General features: G+C 32.4%; 1 protein-coding gene across 3 annotated transcripts in view; it reads right to left on the bottom strand.

Annotated features, from left to right (window-relative positions):
* Nucleotides 1–10,980, bottom strand: part of Rush (pleckstrin homology and FYVE domain containing family member rush hour) — an 87,850-nt gene extending 76,870 nt beyond the window's left edge. The window contains exons 1-2 of one of the 3 annotated variants that reach the window (XM_074252383.1): nucleotides 10,808–10,980; nucleotides 10,242–10,306 (exon numbers count right to left, since the gene is read on the bottom strand). Coding sequence is in view for 1 of the 3 variants with exons in the window: in XM_074252386.1 (XP_074108487.1) it covers nucleotides 10,242–10,306; nucleotides 10,808–10,889 (147 nt within the window). In the remaining 2 variants the exon portion in view is untranslated. The other 2 variants (XM_074252386.1, XM_074252385.1) reach the window with 2 other exon arrangements.
* Nucleotides 10,981–21,232: the final 10,252 nt, after the last annotated feature.

Below are 21,232 nucleotides of genomic sequence, written 5' to 3'. Positions count from 1 at the left end.
GCCACAAAAAAACTATAAATTAAAAGAAAATTAGAATTCAAATTCATTGAGCGGTTTTTCATATTAATTTGCGGTCTTGCCGTCAGATCGCATGATTTCGTTCAGAACATTTCTGGTAACCCTGGAGTTTAGTTCACTGCGTGAGAAAATAACGATCAAAAAAGGCTCGATCCTGATAAGTATATAAATTTAAAAATAAAAATCTAAATATTTTATTTATTTTATACTTTATTGCCTAACTTTAATTAAAATAAACTTTTGTGAAGCCTATTGAAATATTTTAATTGAGTTAATTAACGGAGCTCTATTAATTGGAGTCACATAAAAAACTAACCCCAATTTCGCCGTATGGCGGGGGGAGGGGAAACGCTTAATGAGCCTATGTTCGAGGATGAAGAGGACGACTTTAATCTGACAGAAAATTATGAAACTAATAAAGACATACAGAATTCTCAACTATATACAAGTTTAATACAAGAAAATCAAGGACTTGAAAATTCTCAACGCACTTACCTTAATAAAAACGGAAGAAGCAGAACAAGTAGCCCAAATGGAGATCAATCGATGATTAAAAGAAGGAAGAACGAAAAGCAAAACAATATAAAAAACATGAATAAATCAGCAAATGTATCCAAAAACGGTTACCAGGCGTTTAGTAGCGCAAATAACTCACAAAGCTCTGGATTGCAGTCAATAAATAATGGAGTCAACGACATCAACAAAAAGACCAATGACAACAATTTCACGCCAAAATAAAATTTTCAAGCTCCTATAAAATACTTAAGAACAGACAAAGGTCCTTTTCTCATTCATTTGAAACAGTTAAATATTGAAAAGGGGTCGAAAAATGTGGTTACTGTAAGCAGAGAATTACAAAAATGTAAGGTTAACTTCAAGCTCATTGAAACGCTCTCCAAAGGCATATGGATCCTAACATTTGATAAAAGTGAAGAGGCCAATAAAATTGTAAACAACACTTTTATCAACAATCACGGTTATGAAGCCTTTATACCAAGAGAAAAATTATTCAGAAAATGCGTAGTAAGAGGCATTCCAACAAATGTAACAGAAGAAGAATTTATTAGCTCTGCTAACTCTCCTCACAACCCTGACTTATACATAACTGCTTGCTATAGATTTCAAAAAAGAGCGATCACTGAGAGTGGACCAACGCGAATTGACACAGAATCTATGTGTTTCACAATTAGAAGTACAATTCTGCCGAAATCTATTATTATATTTAGAACAAATCTGAAAGTAACACCGTTCATCCCTGCAATCAGACAATGCTATAAATGCGGAAAGATGGGTCACATTAGCAAATTCTGGAAAGAGATAGAAAGATGTTTGACATGTTCACAACTAAAACACCAAACAAGAATCAACTGCACATCAGCTCCAAACAGTGTGGCCAGATCGTGCAATTTTTTTACCCCCTCTTTGGCGTCGCGCGCGCCTCGGACACAAGCAAGCGATGCGTGTCTGTGAGTCGGAAAACCGAGCAGAGCCGAAGGAATCCGAGAAAGTCGAACGAATCGAGGGGAATAAACCTCCTGCCACACGAAACAGAGGAATAACTCACACAACAGTAGCTCTCTGTTCGTGTGAAATTCTAAGAATCCGATTTCAGCCAAAACATACAGCGGGATAAATAATGTTTTAATTTTTATTCAAATAAATAAATAATGCTTTTTTGTTAAAAACATGTAGGTTTAATTTTTTTTTTTTAATATAAAAAATAAATTTTTTTTTATCAATAAAAATTAAAATACAAAATTTTTTTTTCTTAAAAAAATTAATATCAATTTTTTTACGCTGTTATTAATAATAATAATTTATTATTAAATAACAATAATAATAATAATAATAATAATTATGGTAACTGGAAATTCCCAAACGCAGTTTTTATATTAATTCTTACTTTTATTCGATACGACGTCTGATGGCTACGCGGCGTAAGTGAAAGCTTACGTCGGCGAAACTTTTGAGATCGAGTCCTCGCCCAATCAATTGTTTTTTCTCAAAAATTTTTTTTTATGTTGCTATACTAATAATAATAATAACTGTTATTATTTTTAAAAATAATAATAACAATAGTTATTTATAATAATTATTATTAATAATTTTGGTTACTGGGAATTCCCAAACGCAGTTTTTATCTTAGTTTTTACTTCTCACCAGCAAGACGTACGATGGCTACGCGGCGTAAGTGTAAGCTTACGTCGGCGAAACTTTTGAGATCGAATCCTCGCTCAAACAATTTTTAAGAAAAAAAATTTGTTTGAGCGAGGATTCGATCTCAAAAGTTTCGCCGACGTAAGCTTACACTTACGCCGCGTAGCCATCGTAGGACCTGCCGTGGAAACTTAAGAACTAAGATAAAAACTGCGTTTGGGAATTCCCAGTAACCAAAATTATTAGTAATAATTATTACAAATAACCATTATTATTATTATTCATAAAAATAATAACAGTTATTATTATTATTATTATTATTATTATTGTTAGTATAGCAAAATAAAAAAAAAAATTTGATCGGGCGAGGACTCGATCTCAAAAGTTTCGCCAACGTAAGCTTACACTTACGCCGCACAACCATCGTACGTCTTGCTGGTGAGAAGTAAAAACTAAGATAAAAACTGCGTTTGGGAATTCCCAGTAACCAAAATTATTAATAATAATTATTATAAATAACTATTGTTATTATTATTTTTAAAAATAATAACAGTTATTATTATTATTAGTATAGCAACATAAAAAAAAATTTTTGTGAAAAAACAATTGATTGGGCGAGGACTCGATCTCAAAAGTTTCGCCGACGTAAGCTTTCACTTATGCCGCGTAGCCATCAGACGTCGTATCGAATAAAAGTAAGAATTAATATAAAAACTGCGTTTGGGAATTTCCAGTTACCATAATTATTATTATAATTATTATTATTATTGTTATTTAATAATAAATTATTATTATTAATAACAGCGTAAAAAATTGATATTAATTTTTTTAAGAAAAAAAAATTTTGTATTTTAATTTTTATTGATAAAAAAAAATTTATTTTTTATATTAAAAAAAAAAAATTAAACCTACATGTTTTTAACAAAAAAGCATTATTTATTTATTTGAATAAAAATTAAAACATTATTTTTCCCACTGTATGTTTCGGCTGAAATCGGATTCTTAGAATTTCACACGAACAGAGAGCTACTGTTGTGTGAGTTATTCCTCTGTTTCGTGTGGCAGGAGGTTTATTCCCCTCGATTCGTTCGACTTTCTCGGATTCCTTCGGCTCCGCTCGGTTTTCCGACTCACAGACACGCATCGCTTGCTTGTGTCCGAGGCGCGCGCGACACCAAAGAGGGGGTAAAAAAATCGCACGATTTGGCCACACTGGCTCCGAACTGTATTAATTGTGGACAAGCTCATCGATCGACAGATAAAACATGTTCTGCTATCATTAAAGCCAAAGAAATCAGCCTTATAATGGCGTACGACAATTTATCTTTTGTTCAAGCAAGAAAGGTATTTGAGAACAAAGATAAATCATCAACACCAGTACCTTTCCCTTTCCCCTTCAGTAAGACTGAATTTCCCTAATTTGCCTCACACTACAGTTCCTACGCAGTCCAGTACACCAATCTCTTACAGACAACAGGTTGCTTTTAAACCGTCACCACCAAATAATCTTAATCCTGAATCTATCAAGAACAGCCTTAAAAATTTCAAACTCTCTAAGTCGAAGTTTACTGATGAGGCTACCCAAAAAGCCATTAAGCAATTTACTGAATTAATTACCTCAATACCAGATCCAGAAAAGTTCTGGCCAAGAATTTGGAAGACAATGGAACTACACGTGTGGCAAAGCCACACTCCAACCTCACCTTAACGTACATTCTTTTTAATCATGGAGATGGATCCCAATCAAATTCGGGTTCTTCATTGGAATTGCTGGAGCAGTCGTACTAAACTTCCTGAACTTCAATGCAGATCTTCCAACTTTGACGTTATGTTACTCTCAGAGACTTGGTTAAATAAAGACATTCATTTCGCTATCAAAGGCTTCGATGTGATAAGAAGGGACCGTATTAATAATGTGGGGGGCGGGGTAGCAATTTTAGTAAGTAATAATCTTAAATATAAAAGAATTAATAATTTATACAATTGCAGAGGTAAGATAGAACTATGTGCAATACAAATTTATTTAGATGACTCTGTACTTATAGTAGTTTCATGTTATAGGCCTCCTGATCAAAATATCGATGAATCGTCGTGGGCGCGTTTCCTGTCTCAATTTGGTGAAAAGTTTCTCGTAGCTGGTGATTTTAATACTCATCACCCACTATGGGGTGATCGCATATGCTGTGACAAAGGGAGAAAATTGTTCAATGCATTAGAAAAAACGGAGGTTGGGATTTTAAATCAAGGTCAGAGTACATACTTTTCACGCTAATATGGCTCAAATTCCGCTATAGATCTAGCATTTGAAGATATACCGTCTTTAGCATTATATAATTGGACTGTAGAACAAGATTCTTGAGGTAGTGACCACTTTCCCATTTATATAACACTTAACGCAAGATCAGAACTTAAAAACTCATTTAGATCATCCAGACTAGTTAATAGTAAAACCGATTGGGAATTAATTGACAAAAATCTTGAAAGCTGTGTCGACCTCTGCGCTGAAGTTATCAATAATATAAATATTGACACTCAGGCTAAATACACAACGTTCTTAGCTTTAATTACTGATTGTATCCACACTGCAAACACAACCATAGTTAGCAAAAATATCAATAGTAAAAAGAAGAAGATCAATACAAAAAAACCTAATGCTGCTCCCTGGTGGAACAACGAGTGCGAAAAATTAATAAGAGTACGAAAAGCAGCCTTGCTCCAATTTAAATACAACTCCAGTAGAGAAAACTTTGTAAAGTTACTTAAAGCTGAACATAATGCGAAATCTGGTTTAAACAAAATAAAGAGAGAAAATTTTAAAAATTTTTGCGACACACTGACCAAATATACTAATCCATCTTATATTTGGCAAAAATTAAAAAGCTTTAAGAACAGATGGAATACATCTAATTTAACCAATGAATATTCAGAAGAAAGGATAGAAAATGTTAAGCAAGCTATTGAACAGTTTTGTCCATCCTGGGTGCAGCAAAACGAACCGGATTTTTTCAACGAGGGTGGAGACAAGTTCCTCGAAGAACCTTTCTCAATGACAGAATTAGACATCGCATTGGATAAATGCAACCCCAAAAGCAGTCCCGGATGTGATGGAATAGACTATCAAATCCTCAAAAAGTTTCCACAAAAATTACGTGAGCTGCTCGTAAATTTGTATAACGAGATTTATCTTACTGGGTCATTTCCCAATGAATGGAGAGAATATACGGTCTTTTTTATACCTAAAGGCGACTCCAAAAAAGTTCGCCCGATTTCTTTGGCATCCTGCATCTTAAAAACCTTGGAAAGAATGTTAAGCATGAGACTGAGCTGGTGGCTGGAGTACAATAAAAAGCTACCAAATAAGCAATTTGGCTTCAGGCGAAGAAGATCGTGTATGGACAATTTAACCTTACTTACCGCTGAAATACTGAATGCTTTTGATGACGATGAAATCTTAGCAAGCTTATCCATTGATATTAAAGGCGCATACGACAACGTTTTGCCAGGGGTTCTAATCGAAACTTTAAAGGATATAGGAGTTCCAGAGTTATATCTCAGGATTGTACACAATCTAGTTGGACGTAAGCACTTGACATTCAGGTATGAAGAAATTGATGAAAAAAGAACAGTTTTCAAGGGTCTTGCTCAAGGAGGAGTTCTAAGCTCAATTCTTTACGCATTATATACGTCTCCACTTGAAGATATTCCGTTAGAAAGATGCCAACTCATGGAATTTGCAGACGATACGACCTACTATGCAATTTCTAAAAAGCCTGAACGAGCAATTAAAAACCTAGACAACACTATGATCGATATTATGAACTTTTTGGACTCCAGAGGATTAGAACCGTCTCCTGGCAAAAATCAACTTTGCGTTTTTAGTCAAAGCAAGAAAATAACATCAAAAATATGGTCTTTGAAGATTAGGGGAGAAACAATCAACTCGAACTCGGTTTTCAAGCTTCTAGGTTTATATTTTGATGATTCTCTTACCTGGGATCGACAAATAGAATCGACCAGAGAAAAGTGTATCAAGCCAATAGCTATTTTAAGCTATCTAAGAACTACCTGGTCAGGTGCTGATCCTAGTGTTATGCTACGACTTTATAAAGCTTTAATAAGATCTCGAATTGAGTACGGTGGTTTTTTACTTCATTCACTATCAACTAAAAACTTGAAGAAAATTACAGTTATTCAAAATAGAGCCATCAGGGTAGCTATGGGATACAGAAAATCGACACCAATTAATATTATGCTGGCTGAAGCCAAAGAGCCACCGATCAGCTTTCGCTTCCAATATCTATGCATGAATTATTTGACTAGGATTGAATCTAATTCTGCTCATCCACTATCGCCTATTCTTGACAAACTGATCACAAGGAGAAACAACCCTACGTTTGTACGAAACTCTAAACCCCTACTACTAATAGGTTACGGGGATTTAATACCTATACAACATTATATAGCCTCTTCTGATAGACCCTGGTGTTACAGCTATGCTTATGAATCGTTATGGTATAAACCAGATTTAGACCTAGAAAAAGGATCAATTCTACGTGAAACAGCTGAACCTAATAGCCAATTTTTATCCATCTTCAAATTCGAACTGAACAATGGCATATGCTGGTTTACAGACGGCTCCAAAATGAGCGATAAAGAGTTTGTCGGCTTTGCAAATTTAAATACAGCTACTGGAGATGGAGGTATGTTTCGCACAGTTAAATACGCATCTATTTTCACTGCCGAAGCCATGGCCATCACGACTACTCTTCAAGCTATATTCGAAAGCAAAGAGTCCCATTTTTACATTTTCAGCGACTCCAGGAGTGTCTTATGTGCTCTTAAAAATCATTATAATTCTGAGCGACAAAAACCAATTATTCTTACTATCAAAGACCAATTATATGGACTATCTCTATCAAATAAAAAAGTTAAATTGTTCTGGATACCAGCTCACGTAGGCATAGGTTTTAATGAAACAGTTGATCAATTAGCCAAAGATAGCATAATGAGAGGTATAGACACCCAGCTTCTAATCCCAGCCTCCGATTTTAAAAACATCTGGAAAGAAAAAATTAAACGTAAATTTGATCTATGGTGTGGTAGTACTGGCAGACAAAAAGGAAAAAACTATTTCACCAAATTCTCTACAGGTAACGCACAACCGTGGTTTCAAAACTTTAAATTTAGACGAAAAACTATTGTGTCAATAAATAGATTAAAGAGTGGTCACACTTCCTTAGCGGAGAACCTTCATCGTTTTAAAATCGTAGATTCAAGTCAGTGTCCTTGCGAAGAATCTATACAAGAACCTAATCACTTTTTTTTTCAGTGTAAATTATTTGATAATCCTAGAACTGCTCTTCTAAATGATCTCTTAAAAGTTAAATTTTTCCCCCCTTATAACATCGAGGCCATTCTTAGCGAGATGAATCCTGCGGTAGTGATACCGATTTCAAAATTTATTAATTCTATTGACATTAATATCTAATTTAACTTGTTTAATATATATTATATATCATTCTTTTCGTTTTTATTACTCTAGAAACATTTCAAATCAAATAAAAGTGCCTTTTTCGAAATAAACACTAGATGGAGCTAGAGTATTAAAATTAACTTATAAGTGTTGTATTACTCCTTGAAGGAGCCTTAGTAGATAAGTAAAATTATATGTAACTCAATGTAATCACGGCAGAGTGAGCTGTTGCTCGAGCCTTCTCTTATATTTCTAATAAAAAAAAAAAAAAAAAAAAAAAAAAAATCTGGTAACCCTGGTGGGGGATAATAAAAAGAAGTAGAAGAAACAGCATTAGAAATAGAATGTACCTGATGAATGCGGTGGCAAAGTCCGTAGCAATCACTCTACGGAGTAGAAGTATGGGGGTGAAAAAATTCGGAGGAGATTAAGAGTAGAAAATAAAATTAAAAAAGGAAGTGCAAAGATATATTTAATGTAGTATATAATTATGTAAAAGCTTTGTAAAAGACACGAGACATGCAAATAAAATTCTATTGTCATCATTATTATTATTAAAAAATGACGGAAATTAAAAATTAAAATTTTTAAAACCGTCCGATTTGGCGTGGAATGCCCCATATCCACAGATTCGGTAGAATCTGACGCCAAGTTTCGTTCAAATCAGTTGTAAACGGAGCGCCAGACTACCGACTGCGTTTACCGTAAGCAGAACGATATTTTCAGGTTGCAAAATTTTGTTAATCCTACAAACCTCTGCTTTTTTCAATGATACTGTATAATAATACGTTATGTGTTATATTATCAATATTAATTAATAATGATCTTTGAAAATAACATGCAGAATATACACGTCATTGTGTATGTGTAATTTTTTTTTTCAGTCTTAGTAGATCGATTTTACGAATTTCATAAAAAGTATAATATTTTGCAACCACGCACACTAAATACGTTCCAAAAGTATTTCTTTAATTTTTAAATTTACAACAAAATGTTTTTTAATTTCGGAAAATTATATACAATCATATCGGTTACTCGGATTTGTTAATATTTTGATTTTATATATTTTTGTAAAGAAAAAAAAATTTTTTTTCTTAAAAGTCTTATGAAAGTGGACTTAGCGCGATTTTTTACAGTGAAACTATTTTTGTTCGGATGTACTGTACACTCTAGCATAATAAACTTTTGACGACGACTGTCACAAGGGTACTACCTTGAATTTCATCAAATTGTATAAAATTTTATGAAATTTCATGTATTTTTTAATAATTAAACATAATTTCCTAAAATCGAATCCAATTTCATAAAACTCTTACCTTGGACCAAAAGATATGCCACAATTAAATTCTACATAATTTAATGGTCTTGTAAAATTTTATATTTTAAAAAATTCCTGGTAAAAGCATTTCATAATACTTCATAAAATTTCTTACAATTTTCTCATGATGTTAGATTAAAGTTAGTGTTTACCCCGACAGTAATTTGCAAAAATGTACATTACTTGATAAAAAAAAAACTTTTTATGTAATCATGTAAAAATAGTTATTAAAAAAAATCGAAAAAAAAAATTTAAATGATCAATCATTTTTTTTTATCTGACAGTGTACTTTTTGTAGTATTTATATGCATATTATGTCTGTCAAATACAAATTATTACGACGAAACACGGGATCTTGATTTTTAGACGAGAGTAGAGCATACCTAAGCTATCGCTCAATGCATGCAACTGAATAAAGTTTCCAACCAGTTATTAAATTTTATAGTTTTATCAGGCCATTTTCTTCAAAAAATGTTGTGAAATATTTTTTTTCCCAGCCAAATATAATTAATTTTTAAATCAATATTTTTATGCACATTTAGCTTTCGGTTCTCCTTACCATGACTTTGCACTGAGTGAATACGAACATGATCGTAAAAATTGTCAGAACAGCTTATAATTGTGAGACATCAAAACAAAAAAATATGATAAAATTTCGGTTTTTGAAAATCGGGGCGAAACCAATAATTTTTTTAACTTTTCGTCAATCATTGATTTTTATAGCAAGGAGTTAGAAAACAACATTTTTTTAATATTCATCCTTGTTTTTATCGGTTGAATAAAAAAATTCGAAAAATTGGGCAAAACAATTTTAGCCCGTCAGGACATGGGTGTTTTTTAGTATCTCACTTGCACTGCAGCGATATTCATTATGTTAAATGTTGTTGCGTGAGAAAAAATCTCATAGCCCATGTCCTGAAGAGTTAGTAAAGTAGAAAAAGATAACAAAGTTTTAGTTAAATCGGCTAGTATTGCTAGTAAAATATTCCCATAAAAGAGTATTTTAAAAGCATTTTTCTCCAAATTAAAAATCCAAAACAGTTATATTTTTCAGTTTGAAAAAACCAATAAGTAAAAAAACCTATAGTTTTGAGTTATTAAAATAAACTAATTTACTGAACGGAATTTTCTTCTGATACTTTAAGCTAGAAAATAAGAGGAAGTTTTGACGATAGCCTGTGGAGTAAACCCTCGTTTTATTTATCAAATAATTTTTATGTCAAATTGTACATTTGCAACTCTTTATATACTAACTAGCAATTATTTATTCCTTACCTGACCAGAACTACCGAAGCAACTTTCAACCATTGTAATGCGACGAGCATTAGCTTCACTGTTTACTAAAATCAAAATTTATAAGGCTAAGTGAAAAGAAAGTTTCATCTTAATACAAAGAATGGAGGTTTTTGACTCTTCATATGATTTATAAGTATTTAGTTTACATTATGACGCTAAATTGAGTATGCTTATGATAGTAATAACATTGTTTATTCTCTTTGTATATAACGTAAAAATTATGCGTCAGTTTCTATCTTTCAAAACCAAAACTTGGAACTAATAGTTGAAGAAACTTGCTTTATTTTCATTTTGTATCATAATATCACTGAAATTTTTCGATTATGTCAATTCTTAAAGAATGATATTTATCATAGAATGATCAATGGATATAAAAATCATATCAATTAATTATGAAATAAAAATTGTTCTCCAAATATGTGAGTAAAATGTTACGAATTTTCAATACAATACTAATTAATATAAACATTGATGTTAAAACAAAAATAAATAAATAACACAACTACAGCAACAAAATATATACGAGTAAAAAGTGTTAAACTAACCAAGTCGATCGACCATAGTAAAAAACTGACATACAAATTGTATGATACAATCACTATCCCGTACTATCTGTAAATGTACCATTGCTTAAACTATGAATATAAGATATAAGAGAATGAGGAAAGATTTCTGTATGACAAAAAAAGATCCACTTGGTGAGTTTTGTGAAGGTGGCGCTGAGATAATGTAAATATGAGTATGTAGAAAACTAATTTACAAGTGCATATGCATTGTTGTCTATCCGTAGAGCTGATCGCAACGCTCTCTATCGATAAAATCAAGCAACTTGACAATATAAAAACAATAATTTTAATAGAAAATTGGCGGGGTCATCTAAGTGATCCGAATGGAAATGTAGCCAATGTAATAATTGTAAAGGAATTCAAAAATTAACTTGTTTCCTAACGAGTTATAAACGAGTTATATACATTTAATACTTCATAAATAACACTTAATATAGGTCAAATAAGAAATCATTTAAATACCATATTTGTCAAAAAATTGGCAGTAATATAGCTTTACTCTGGATGATAACTCTGCGACATATTTTAAACCTATTTAATTCTCTTCAATACTCTTAATTCTCCGGAGAATTAAGATCTAACTAAAACTGAATTGTTTTTGATTCTCCTTTATCCGGCGAAACAATTTTTATCATTTTAGGATTAAAAAAGATTGAATAGGATTCAATATTTCTAATACTAATTTATGCTTTTTAATTCTAAAATAATGAAGCAATTTCTGTTCCCGCAAAAAATTCGAAAGAATAAAAAAGAGATCAAAAAAGTTCAATACTAACTTATACTTTTCAATCCTAAAATAATATTGTAATTTTCATTCTCTTTGAAGATTCAAAAGAATTAAGGAGAATTCAAAAAATTTAATACTAACTAATTCTTTTTAATGCTATCCCTTGTGGAAATAATTCTCAGAAAAAACTCTTGAAAAGTCTTTATAACTCTGAATAAGACTTTTCGAAAGTCTTCACATCCCTAACTAAGTGAAGGAAAGACTTAATAAGTCGTCAAAATTCAGCAAAACTCTTCAAAAGTCACATTTTCCCTGTAATTTCGGACTTTCTCATAGAGTTAATAAGACTTGATAAGACTTATTCAGTTTTACAGGAAAAGAAGAGAATATTTCTTTTCAAAAAAATTACTTATCAGAATGAAAGAAAATTGAAAATAAAACTATAAAAAAGAATTAATGCATGTTTTGTAAGAATTTTTGTAAAATAATATTTTCATCACGAAAATACTTTGATGGGCATCGAATCACTCGTAGTTGAGCAAGTCAAAACATCAACAGCAAATGAAATGCACTTGCTGTTGGAAACAGATACTACTCAAAGAGTAAATCCAATCGGTATTTAATTTGGACTATCAAATATTTAAGTCAACTTTCTAGGTAGGAGAGAATTTTCTATCCACACGCTATCTGCTGGAATTAATTGATACTAACCACATTTTAGTTTACGAATTTACAGTTAGAATCTTTAAGTGTTCTTAGTTTCCAATAGGTGACGTGTGGTTAGAAAATACTCTCCTACCTAGAAAGTTGACTTAAATATTTGATAGTCCAAATTAAATACCGATTGGATTTACTCTTTGAGTAGTATCTGTTTCCAACAGCAAGTGCACTTCATTTGCTGTTGATGTTTTGACTTGCTCAACTACGAGTGATTCGATGCCCATCAAAGTATTTTCGTGATGAAAATATTATTTTACAAAAATTCTTACAAAACATGCATTAATTCTTTTTTATAGTTTTATTTTCAATTTTCTTTAATTCTGATAAGTAATTTTTTTGAAAAGAAATATTCTCTTCTTTTCCTGTAAAACTGAATAAGTCTTATCAAGTCTTAATAACTCTTTGAGAAAGTCCGAAATTACAGGGAAAATTTGACTTTTGAAGAGTTTTGCTGAATTTTGACGACTTATTAAGTCTTTCCTTCACTTAGTTAGGGATGTGAAGACTTTCGAAAAGTCTTATTCAGAATTATAAAGGCTTTTCAAGAGTTTTTTCTGAGAATTATTTCCACAAGGGATGATATTGTAATTTCGTTTTTGCGGAGAATTTAAAAGAATAGGACAGAATTTTGAAATGTTTCATTCTAACTAATTCTTTCGAATTTCTAAATAATATTGTAAATTCGTTTTACCGGAGAATTTAAAACAATAAAAGAGAATTAAAAAATATTTCATTCCAACTAATTCTTTTGAATCCTAAATTTATATTGTAATTTCGTTCTCCCGGAGAATTGAAAACAATAAAAGAGAATATAAAAATGTCTAATTCTAACTAATTCTTTTTAATGCTAAAATAATATTGTAATTTCGTTCTCCCAGAAAATTTTAAAGAATAAAGGAGAACGCAAAAAAGTTGCATACTAACTAATTCTTTTTAATGCAAAAATAATATTTTATTTTCATTCACGCGGAGAATTTAAATGAATAAAGGAGAATCTAAAAATAGTTAATACTATCTAATTCTTTTGAATTCTTACATAATATTGTAATTTCGTTCTTCCAGAGAATTCAAAAGAATGAAAAAGAATTTTAAAAAGTTTAATACGAATTCATCCTTTGTAACTCTTAAATAATATTGTAATTTTGTTTTCGTTGAGAATTCAAAAAAAGGCCATTCGGCAGCCGAAATGGAAGTAGATTTCATGAAAATGAATGTAAAAATCTAAAGTTTTGGATGACGTTTGGTAAAACGAGTGCAACAGCAAATTTTATATTTGGTATAGCGGAATAGGACCTACTTTTGAGATAAAACATATAGTATGGTACTCAAATTGAAGCTTATTTAAAGAGCTTTTAGATGCATTTTACAGAATTTCAATAAGTTATCCCATTCAAAAGTTATTCGAGTAAGAAAGTAAAAAAATGTAAATTTTTATAATTTTGAAAATTTTATAATCCTAGCATTTCTGAATAATTTCAAGTCTACACATATGAAATGGTACTCAAATTAAAGCTTATTTGAAGAGTTTTCAGATGCAATTAACAGAATTTCGACAAGTTATTCCATTCAAGAGTTATTCGAGCAAGAAAGTGAAGAAATATAAATTTTTATGATTTTGAAAATTTCAAAATCCTGGCATTTCTAAATTACTTGACCGATTAAGCTCATCTACGAATCTACGAACTTGACTTCGGTATCTATCTGTAGAATAATTATGTTGAGTTTGGTAAAGATCCGACGTAAATTGGCGACGCTATCGTCGTGACAAGCCGCGTTATATCTGATATATATATATATATATATATATATATATATATATATATATATATATATATATATACATACATATATAAACTTTTGAACCATATGCATTTTCCGACTCAGCTCGACAAGTATAGTCGAAATATAGCAAAATTTTTCAAAAGTTCCGTCATGAGGGTCAATGTAATAGTTAGATTTCTATGAAATCTACTAAAAATGAAGGAGGATTTAGAAAATTTCAATACTGAAGCATCCTTTCCAATTCAAGTCTTTATTAATTTAGCATTATATAACATTTTATGTTTATTGAACTTCGAAGATATTAAGTTGCAGACATACATAATTATTATATGCAAATTTGCAGATGTTTTGACAGATAGGTAAGATTGTTGTGAGTAAAATTGTGAGAGTGAATTTTAAAAGTATTTTAGAAATGCGTGGGCGCTTTAAGTTTAAGTTAGTTTTGCGCATTGTAAAAGTATGACTGAGTGGGGTAAAATTTAAGGCCCAAGTAGTAGGTAAAGTAATTAAGAAAAAGGACTCGAGAAGACAGTCCTGAAGTAATTTCCTTTATATTTTTTTATACTTTAACGTAATATTAGAATACAAAATACAAATAACCATAGATTATGTTCCAAAAATTATTTTTATTTCATTCGGTAATTATTATTCTACACTACTGGAAAAAATTAAGGGATCAAAAAAAAATTCCAAATTTTTCGGTAGTTTTCAACAGGCCGTAACTTTGAGAGAAATGGTCGTACAGGAAATAAAAAAAAAGGAAATTGTAGCTCCAAGTGTCTAGTTTTTGGATTAGAACTTCAAAATTTTGTAGCCTCCGCGGTTTCTGAGTAATCGTAGAAAAACCAGCAACAAAAAAATTCTCAAAATTTTTTTAGTTTTTTTTTTTGGTCTACGGGCGTGGAAAAAATTTTTTTAGCTTAACCACCATAAGGATCTGATACTTTGTTTATTTAGCTTTAATTTCGTTTTTTAAACACCCTAATACGTCCACTCCTCGCTGAGATATCGGTCTTCAAATGGAAAAGGATCTTTTTGTCTTTGATTATCGATATCTCAGCAACCAATGATCGCACAGAAAGTTAAAGGTGGGTTTCAAGAACTTGAATGAATTCCCCTTAACGACTGTCCTTTGTTTTTTCGAAAAAAAATTTTTTCTTTCCGTCACATGAATTTGAAAATGCAACAAAAAAAGGGCTTTTAGTGGTTTTTTGGAAAATCAAGCGCTGGATCGAAAATATTGAGGAAACCACTAATGTTAAGTGTGCCTTTTACAGTTCAATATGTCCACAAAAACCCTACAAAGAATCAAATTAATCCAGCCAGTCGTTTTTTTGTTTCACTTGATCGAATTTTTGAAAAAATTAAAGGATCACGTTTTTGCTGTGAAAAGCTCATAATTTTTAAAAATGAGAAAAAAATTGTTTTTTCGAGCTTTCTCCACATTTTTGTTCCAGAAAGTGCTTAAATTGAAAAAAAAAAAAATTTTTTTGAAATTTTTCTCTTGAAAAGTTTAAGAAAACAATTACCGCCGGCATTAGCGTTATCCAAAGCGTACCACGTGGAGGTCGCGCGGTCGGATTTACGCTTCTGTGTGTGTGTGTGTGTGTGTGTGTGTGTGTGTGTGTGTGTGTGTGTGTGTGTGTGTGTGTGTGTGTGTGTGTGTGTGTGTGTGTGTGTGTGTGTGTGTGTGTGTGTGTGTAAGGTATTTCAGGAGAATTGAGACCCGGTGGCTCGTCAGTTCCACCGTATTTAATGACTCCAAACTGATTCTCTGAAGGTTTTTGTTGGTTCAATACCGGGTATTACCACCTCTGTTTTCAATAACGGCTCTCAAACGTTCAGCCATGTTTATGCAGACGGTAATTTGAGGCTGCGGAATGGTATTCCAAATGTGCTGAAGCGCGCGCTCCAAAGCAGCTAAGTTCTGCAAATTTGGATACTCTCTGCGCAACCGACGGCCCATTATGTCCCAAACGTGCTCTATGGGGTTGAGATCTGGACTCATTGCTGGGTGTCGCAACAATGTGATGTCATGCCGCTCAAAGAAGCGCCGGGTAATGTTGGCTGTGTGTGGACGTGCATTATCTTGCATCAATATGAACGACCTCAGGTCTAAAATGGGCCTTAAAATTTGGTCGATGTAACGTCTACCTGTCAAATTTTCGCGTACAATTACCAAAGGTGTTCTCCAATTTCGTGAAACGCCGCCCCACACCATAACTGATCCACCGCCGTAGGCAACGACTGGACGAACAAAGTTCTGGCGAAAAAGTTCTCCACGACGGCGCCAAACGAGAGGACGTCGATCGTTGCCATACAGATTAAAACGAGACTCATCAGTGAATAAAACATTTGTCCATTCCCTCAAGTTCCAATTTCGATGATCGTAAGCATACGCTAAACGAGCTCGACGATGTCTTGCTGTCAACAGGGGTACACGATTAGGATGTCGTGCGTGTAACCCAGTTTCACGAAGACGGTTGATGATTGTTCGAGAGCAAATGTTTCGCACTTGATGCCGTCGTCGCTATTGCTGTTGTTATTGCTGTTGTCTGCGATTGGGGAAGTTTCGAGCGACAATATTCGCATTGACGAAAGGTTGTCGTCGAACTTCTCTAACAATTGTTCGATCATCGCGGGCATTAGTGACTCGATGGGGACCTTGTCCGGGGTGACGATGATATTGATTCGTCTCTTGGTATCTGGTATAAGCTCGAGATACGACAGATTGACTTACACCCATCCGGATAGCAACTGCATGTTGAGTGTAACCTTCGTCGATAAGAGTCACTAACCGAGCGACTTCCACCTCCGATAAATGTCGTCTAACCATGATTAAGAATCAAAAGTCAGAAATTTTCAATTTTGACCAAAAATTAAAAAAAATTTTTTTTAGCGCAGAGGGATTAGTTTTGAAAAAAACTGTTGAATGAAGCGATTTGCTAAGGATTCACAAAAAGAAAAGAAAAAAAAAAACTCCGAAAAGCGTATGAAAAAAATCGAAATTCGATTGGGGGTATTAACTTTTTTTATTAATTTAATTAAAAGGAGATCAGTAGAATCAAGGAATGCAGCGGTGGAAAGGTGATAAAAATCATTGGGCGATGGTTTTTTGAGTTTCCTTAACTTGTTAAAAAAAAATTTTTCCAAAAAAATTTTTTTAATTTTTTTCGAAAAAATTTTTTTTTTTTTCAATTTTTTTTTTTTTCAATTTAAGCACTTTCTGGAACAAAAATGTGGAAAACGCTTGAAAAAACAATTTTTTTCTCATTTTTAAAAATTATGAGCTTTTCAGAGCAAAAACGTGATCCTTTAATTTTTTCATAAATTCGATCAAGTGAAACAAAAAAACGGCTGGCTGGATTAATTTGATTCTTTGTAGGGTTTTTGTGGACATATTGAACTGTAAAAGGCACACTTAACATTAGTGGTTTCCTCAATATTTTCGATCCAGCGCTTGATTTTCCAAAAAACCACTAAAAGCCCTTTTTTGTTGCATTTTCAAATTCATGTGACGGAAAGAAAAAATTTTTTTCGAAAAAACAATGGACAGTCGTTAAGGGGAATTCATTCAAGTTCTTGAAACCCACCTTTAACTTTCTGTGCGATCATTGGTTGCTGAGATATCGATAATCAAAGACAAAAAGATCCTTTTCCATTTGAAGACCGATATCTCAGCGAGGAGTGGACGTATCAGGGTGTTTAAAAAACGAAATTAAAGCTAAATAAACAAAGTATCAGATCCTTATGGTGGTTAAGCTAAAAAAATTTTTTCCACGCCCGTAGACCAAAAAAAAAAACTAAAAAAATTTTGAGAATTTTTTTGTTGCTGGTTTTTCTACGATTACTCAGAAACCGCGGAGGCTACAAAATTTTGAAGTTCTAATCCAAAAACTAGACACTTGGAGCTACAATTTCCTTTTTTTTTATTTCCTGTACGACCATTTCTCTCAAAGTTACGGCCTGTTGAAAACTACCGAAAAATTTGGAATTTTTTTTTGATCCCTTAATTTTTTCCAGTAGTGTATATGCTTAAGTGATGACTATTAACTAATTCCTTATTAAATTTAACGCCATTTTGGCAATATTAAAAAATTCATAACTTGAATACAAGCTCGATTCTCTAGCTCAAATTTTCAAGGTTTTTTAGGAACATAATAAAGCAACTTTCCTGAAAGTTTGAAGGAAATCGAAGTTCGGAGAAAAAAGTTCTAGCCATCTGAAAACTGCAATTTCTTAAAATTTGATTGGTTTCAGATGGCTATAACTTTACTTAATATAAGCAATCAAGTAAAAGTTGCATAAATTCCGCTAAAGTATACTCCAATAGAAGACATTAGCTGGTGGTCGACCCTTAACTTCAAACACTGTACATATACTAATGTTTTACAAATAGGTAAAATTTAACCAAAGCAGTCCGTTAGTTAGAGGCTGTCAGCTAAGTCCTATATGAGTTTAGACTAAATACTAATTTTTTTCTTAAAAGTAGACAGTCTACTGAGAAGAATGTCGTTTGGTAGGAGTCTTTTTTAGAAATTATTTAGAAGCTGAGATATAAATTATTAGAATTCAATGAAAAATCGACTTTTCTCAAAATTCAAAAAATTCTCCAGCGGCCGAATTTGATTATATCGGGCCCAAATTTTCAGGATCGTCTTCTTTCAAGGTGTACTTTTGAGGAAAAAATCGGCATCAAAATCGCTGACCTTAGTACGCACACTTTCGTCGAGAATTAATGGATCTACCCATATATATATATATATATATATATATATATATATATATATATATATATATATATATATATACAGGGTGTCTCAGAAGTCGTGAGCCACCGGACAGGGTGTGGTAGAAAATTGGATTCTGAATAGAAAAGTCCTTTACCATTTTTCGATCAGACCCATAGAAAAATTACTACAAATTTATGAAAATAGACCAATGAGGAGCGCGGTTTAGCGGCAGAACGGTAGGCGCAAGAGCGAGCGAGTGGAAGCGCGACAGGCGCAATGAGTGCGCGCTCGCTTGCACACGTGTGATATCATTGCTCAGTTATAGCGGGATGCCCGCATGCAATAATAATGATCAGTGATACTCCTGTAAATAAAAAAAAATTAATATTAGAAAAATCATCCCATAGACAGCCCCATAAAATAAAAAATGTGCGATTTTTTGATAATTAAAACTCAAATTTTCGGTGTCACCGAAAAATGAAAAAAAAAAAAAAGCCAACAGTCATATTCAATGATACCCCTGTAATTAAAAAAAAAAAAGAAAAGTTATAAAAGTACCCCATACACTCTGAGATACAGCCCCATAAAGCCAAAAATTTGCGATTATTTAATGATGAAATTCAAATGATCAGTGTGCACTTGAAGTTAAAAAAAAGCAATAAAAATAATCAGTGACACTACTGTAGACCAAAAAAATTGAAAAAAATAAAAACTACCCCATAGACAGAGAGATACAGCCCCGTAAAGCCGAAAATTCGCGATTATTTAATAATGAAATTCAAATGATCAGAGTGCACTTGAAGTGAAAAAAAAAAGCAATAAAAATAATCAGTGACACTACAGTAGGTGAAGAAAATTTTTAAAAATAAAAAACTACCCCATAGACAGGGAGATACAGTCCCATAAAGCCAATAATTGTGCGATATTTCAATAATTAAAATAGAAATTTTCGACGACTACTCAAAATTTCAAATAAAAATCTAGGCCTAATAGTTAACTATACCCGGGAAAAAATGATCAGACCTGATCAGACATGAACAGGCATGAGTCTTCAGCCCTGATCAGACATGAAAAATGACCATGCCTGATCAGGCATGAATTGACCTGATCAGGCCTGATCAGACATGGTCAGGTCTGAAAACCCATTACTATTTTTAATTAATTATTTTGCTTAATTTTATGGTTGTAGTACTTGATAGAGTCGTACGCAATTCTCTATAATAAAATAAAATAAAAAAAAAAATAATTACATATTATTGTAAGGATGTAACACCAGCGGTCAACCATCCAACTACCAACCATGCTCAATGCTGTTTAACTCTGGTGTTATCCGTTTGCCTTGAATTTCCCGCCTGCTGTGCTGCTATATTAGATGTAACAATTCTATGAAGTACATAGAGTATCGAATAAGTTTATGATAAATATAATGTTAAAATTGGTTTTATAATATATTTTGATAGTCCTAATTTATTTATGTAACCGAATCTCATTATAATATCACATTTATTTAAATAATATAATAAGTAATGATTTTCATATTAGGCAGGAGCAGAGCAGACCATAACATCCCATAGAAAATGTAATAAATTTTTTTATTTCAAAATTATTTAAATAAACGTAATGTTAAAAATAATTTTGCACTTTTTGTGATGACCAAAAATTTTTTTCGTCAAAGAAAAAATTTTTATCATATCTCTGACTATAGTCAGAGAGGAACAGTCATAAACAGGCATGGTCAGACATGAATAGACATGAACAGGTATGAACAGGCCTGAGCGTATTTAACACTTCAGACATGAACAGGCATGGACAGGTCTGATCAGGCATGGAGAGGTCTGATCAGGCATGGACAGGCCTGAACGTATTTAACACTTTAGACATGAACAGACATGAGCAGGCATGGATAGGTCTGGTCAGGCATGGACAGGCCTGATCAGGCCTGAGCGTATTTAGTACTCCAGATATGAGCAGGCATGAACAGAACTGATCAGGCATGATCATGTATAACTTCAGGCCTGGTCATACATGAACAGGCATGATCAGGTCTAATTTCAGGCCTGATCATACATGAACAGGCATGGTCAGGTCTGATCATTTTTTCCCGGGTACCCATAACAATCAGAAAAAAATTAAAAATTACAAAAACCACCCCATAGACACTAAGATACAGCCTAATAAAGCCGAGTATTTCGGGATTATTTAACATAAAATAACTCGGAATAACTCAAAGAAAATTATCTTTCTTTCCAGTTTAACCTTTTTTATGAATTAAAAAATCAAAATTTTGGAATCCACCCCATAAACACCGAGAGGCAACCCCACAATGCCACAATTGTTCGATTTTTTATTGATTTAAATTGAAATTCTCGGTGTCTACTCAAAATAAGTAAAAGAAAATTATTGTACTTTTTAATGTTATCTCTGTTATAAAATAATAAATCA

This window comes from Cotesia typhae, unplaced genomic scaffold (assembly GCF_013202065.1).
Source record: "Cotesia typhae breed Kobodo isofemale line unplaced genomic scaffold, CoteBio_Ctyphae contig_9, whole genome shotgun sequence".
Lineage (NCBI taxonomy): Eukaryota > Metazoa > Arthropoda > Insecta > Hymenoptera > Braconidae > Cotesia > Cotesia typhae.
This window is presented reverse-complemented; position numbering and strand designations above follow the sequence as displayed.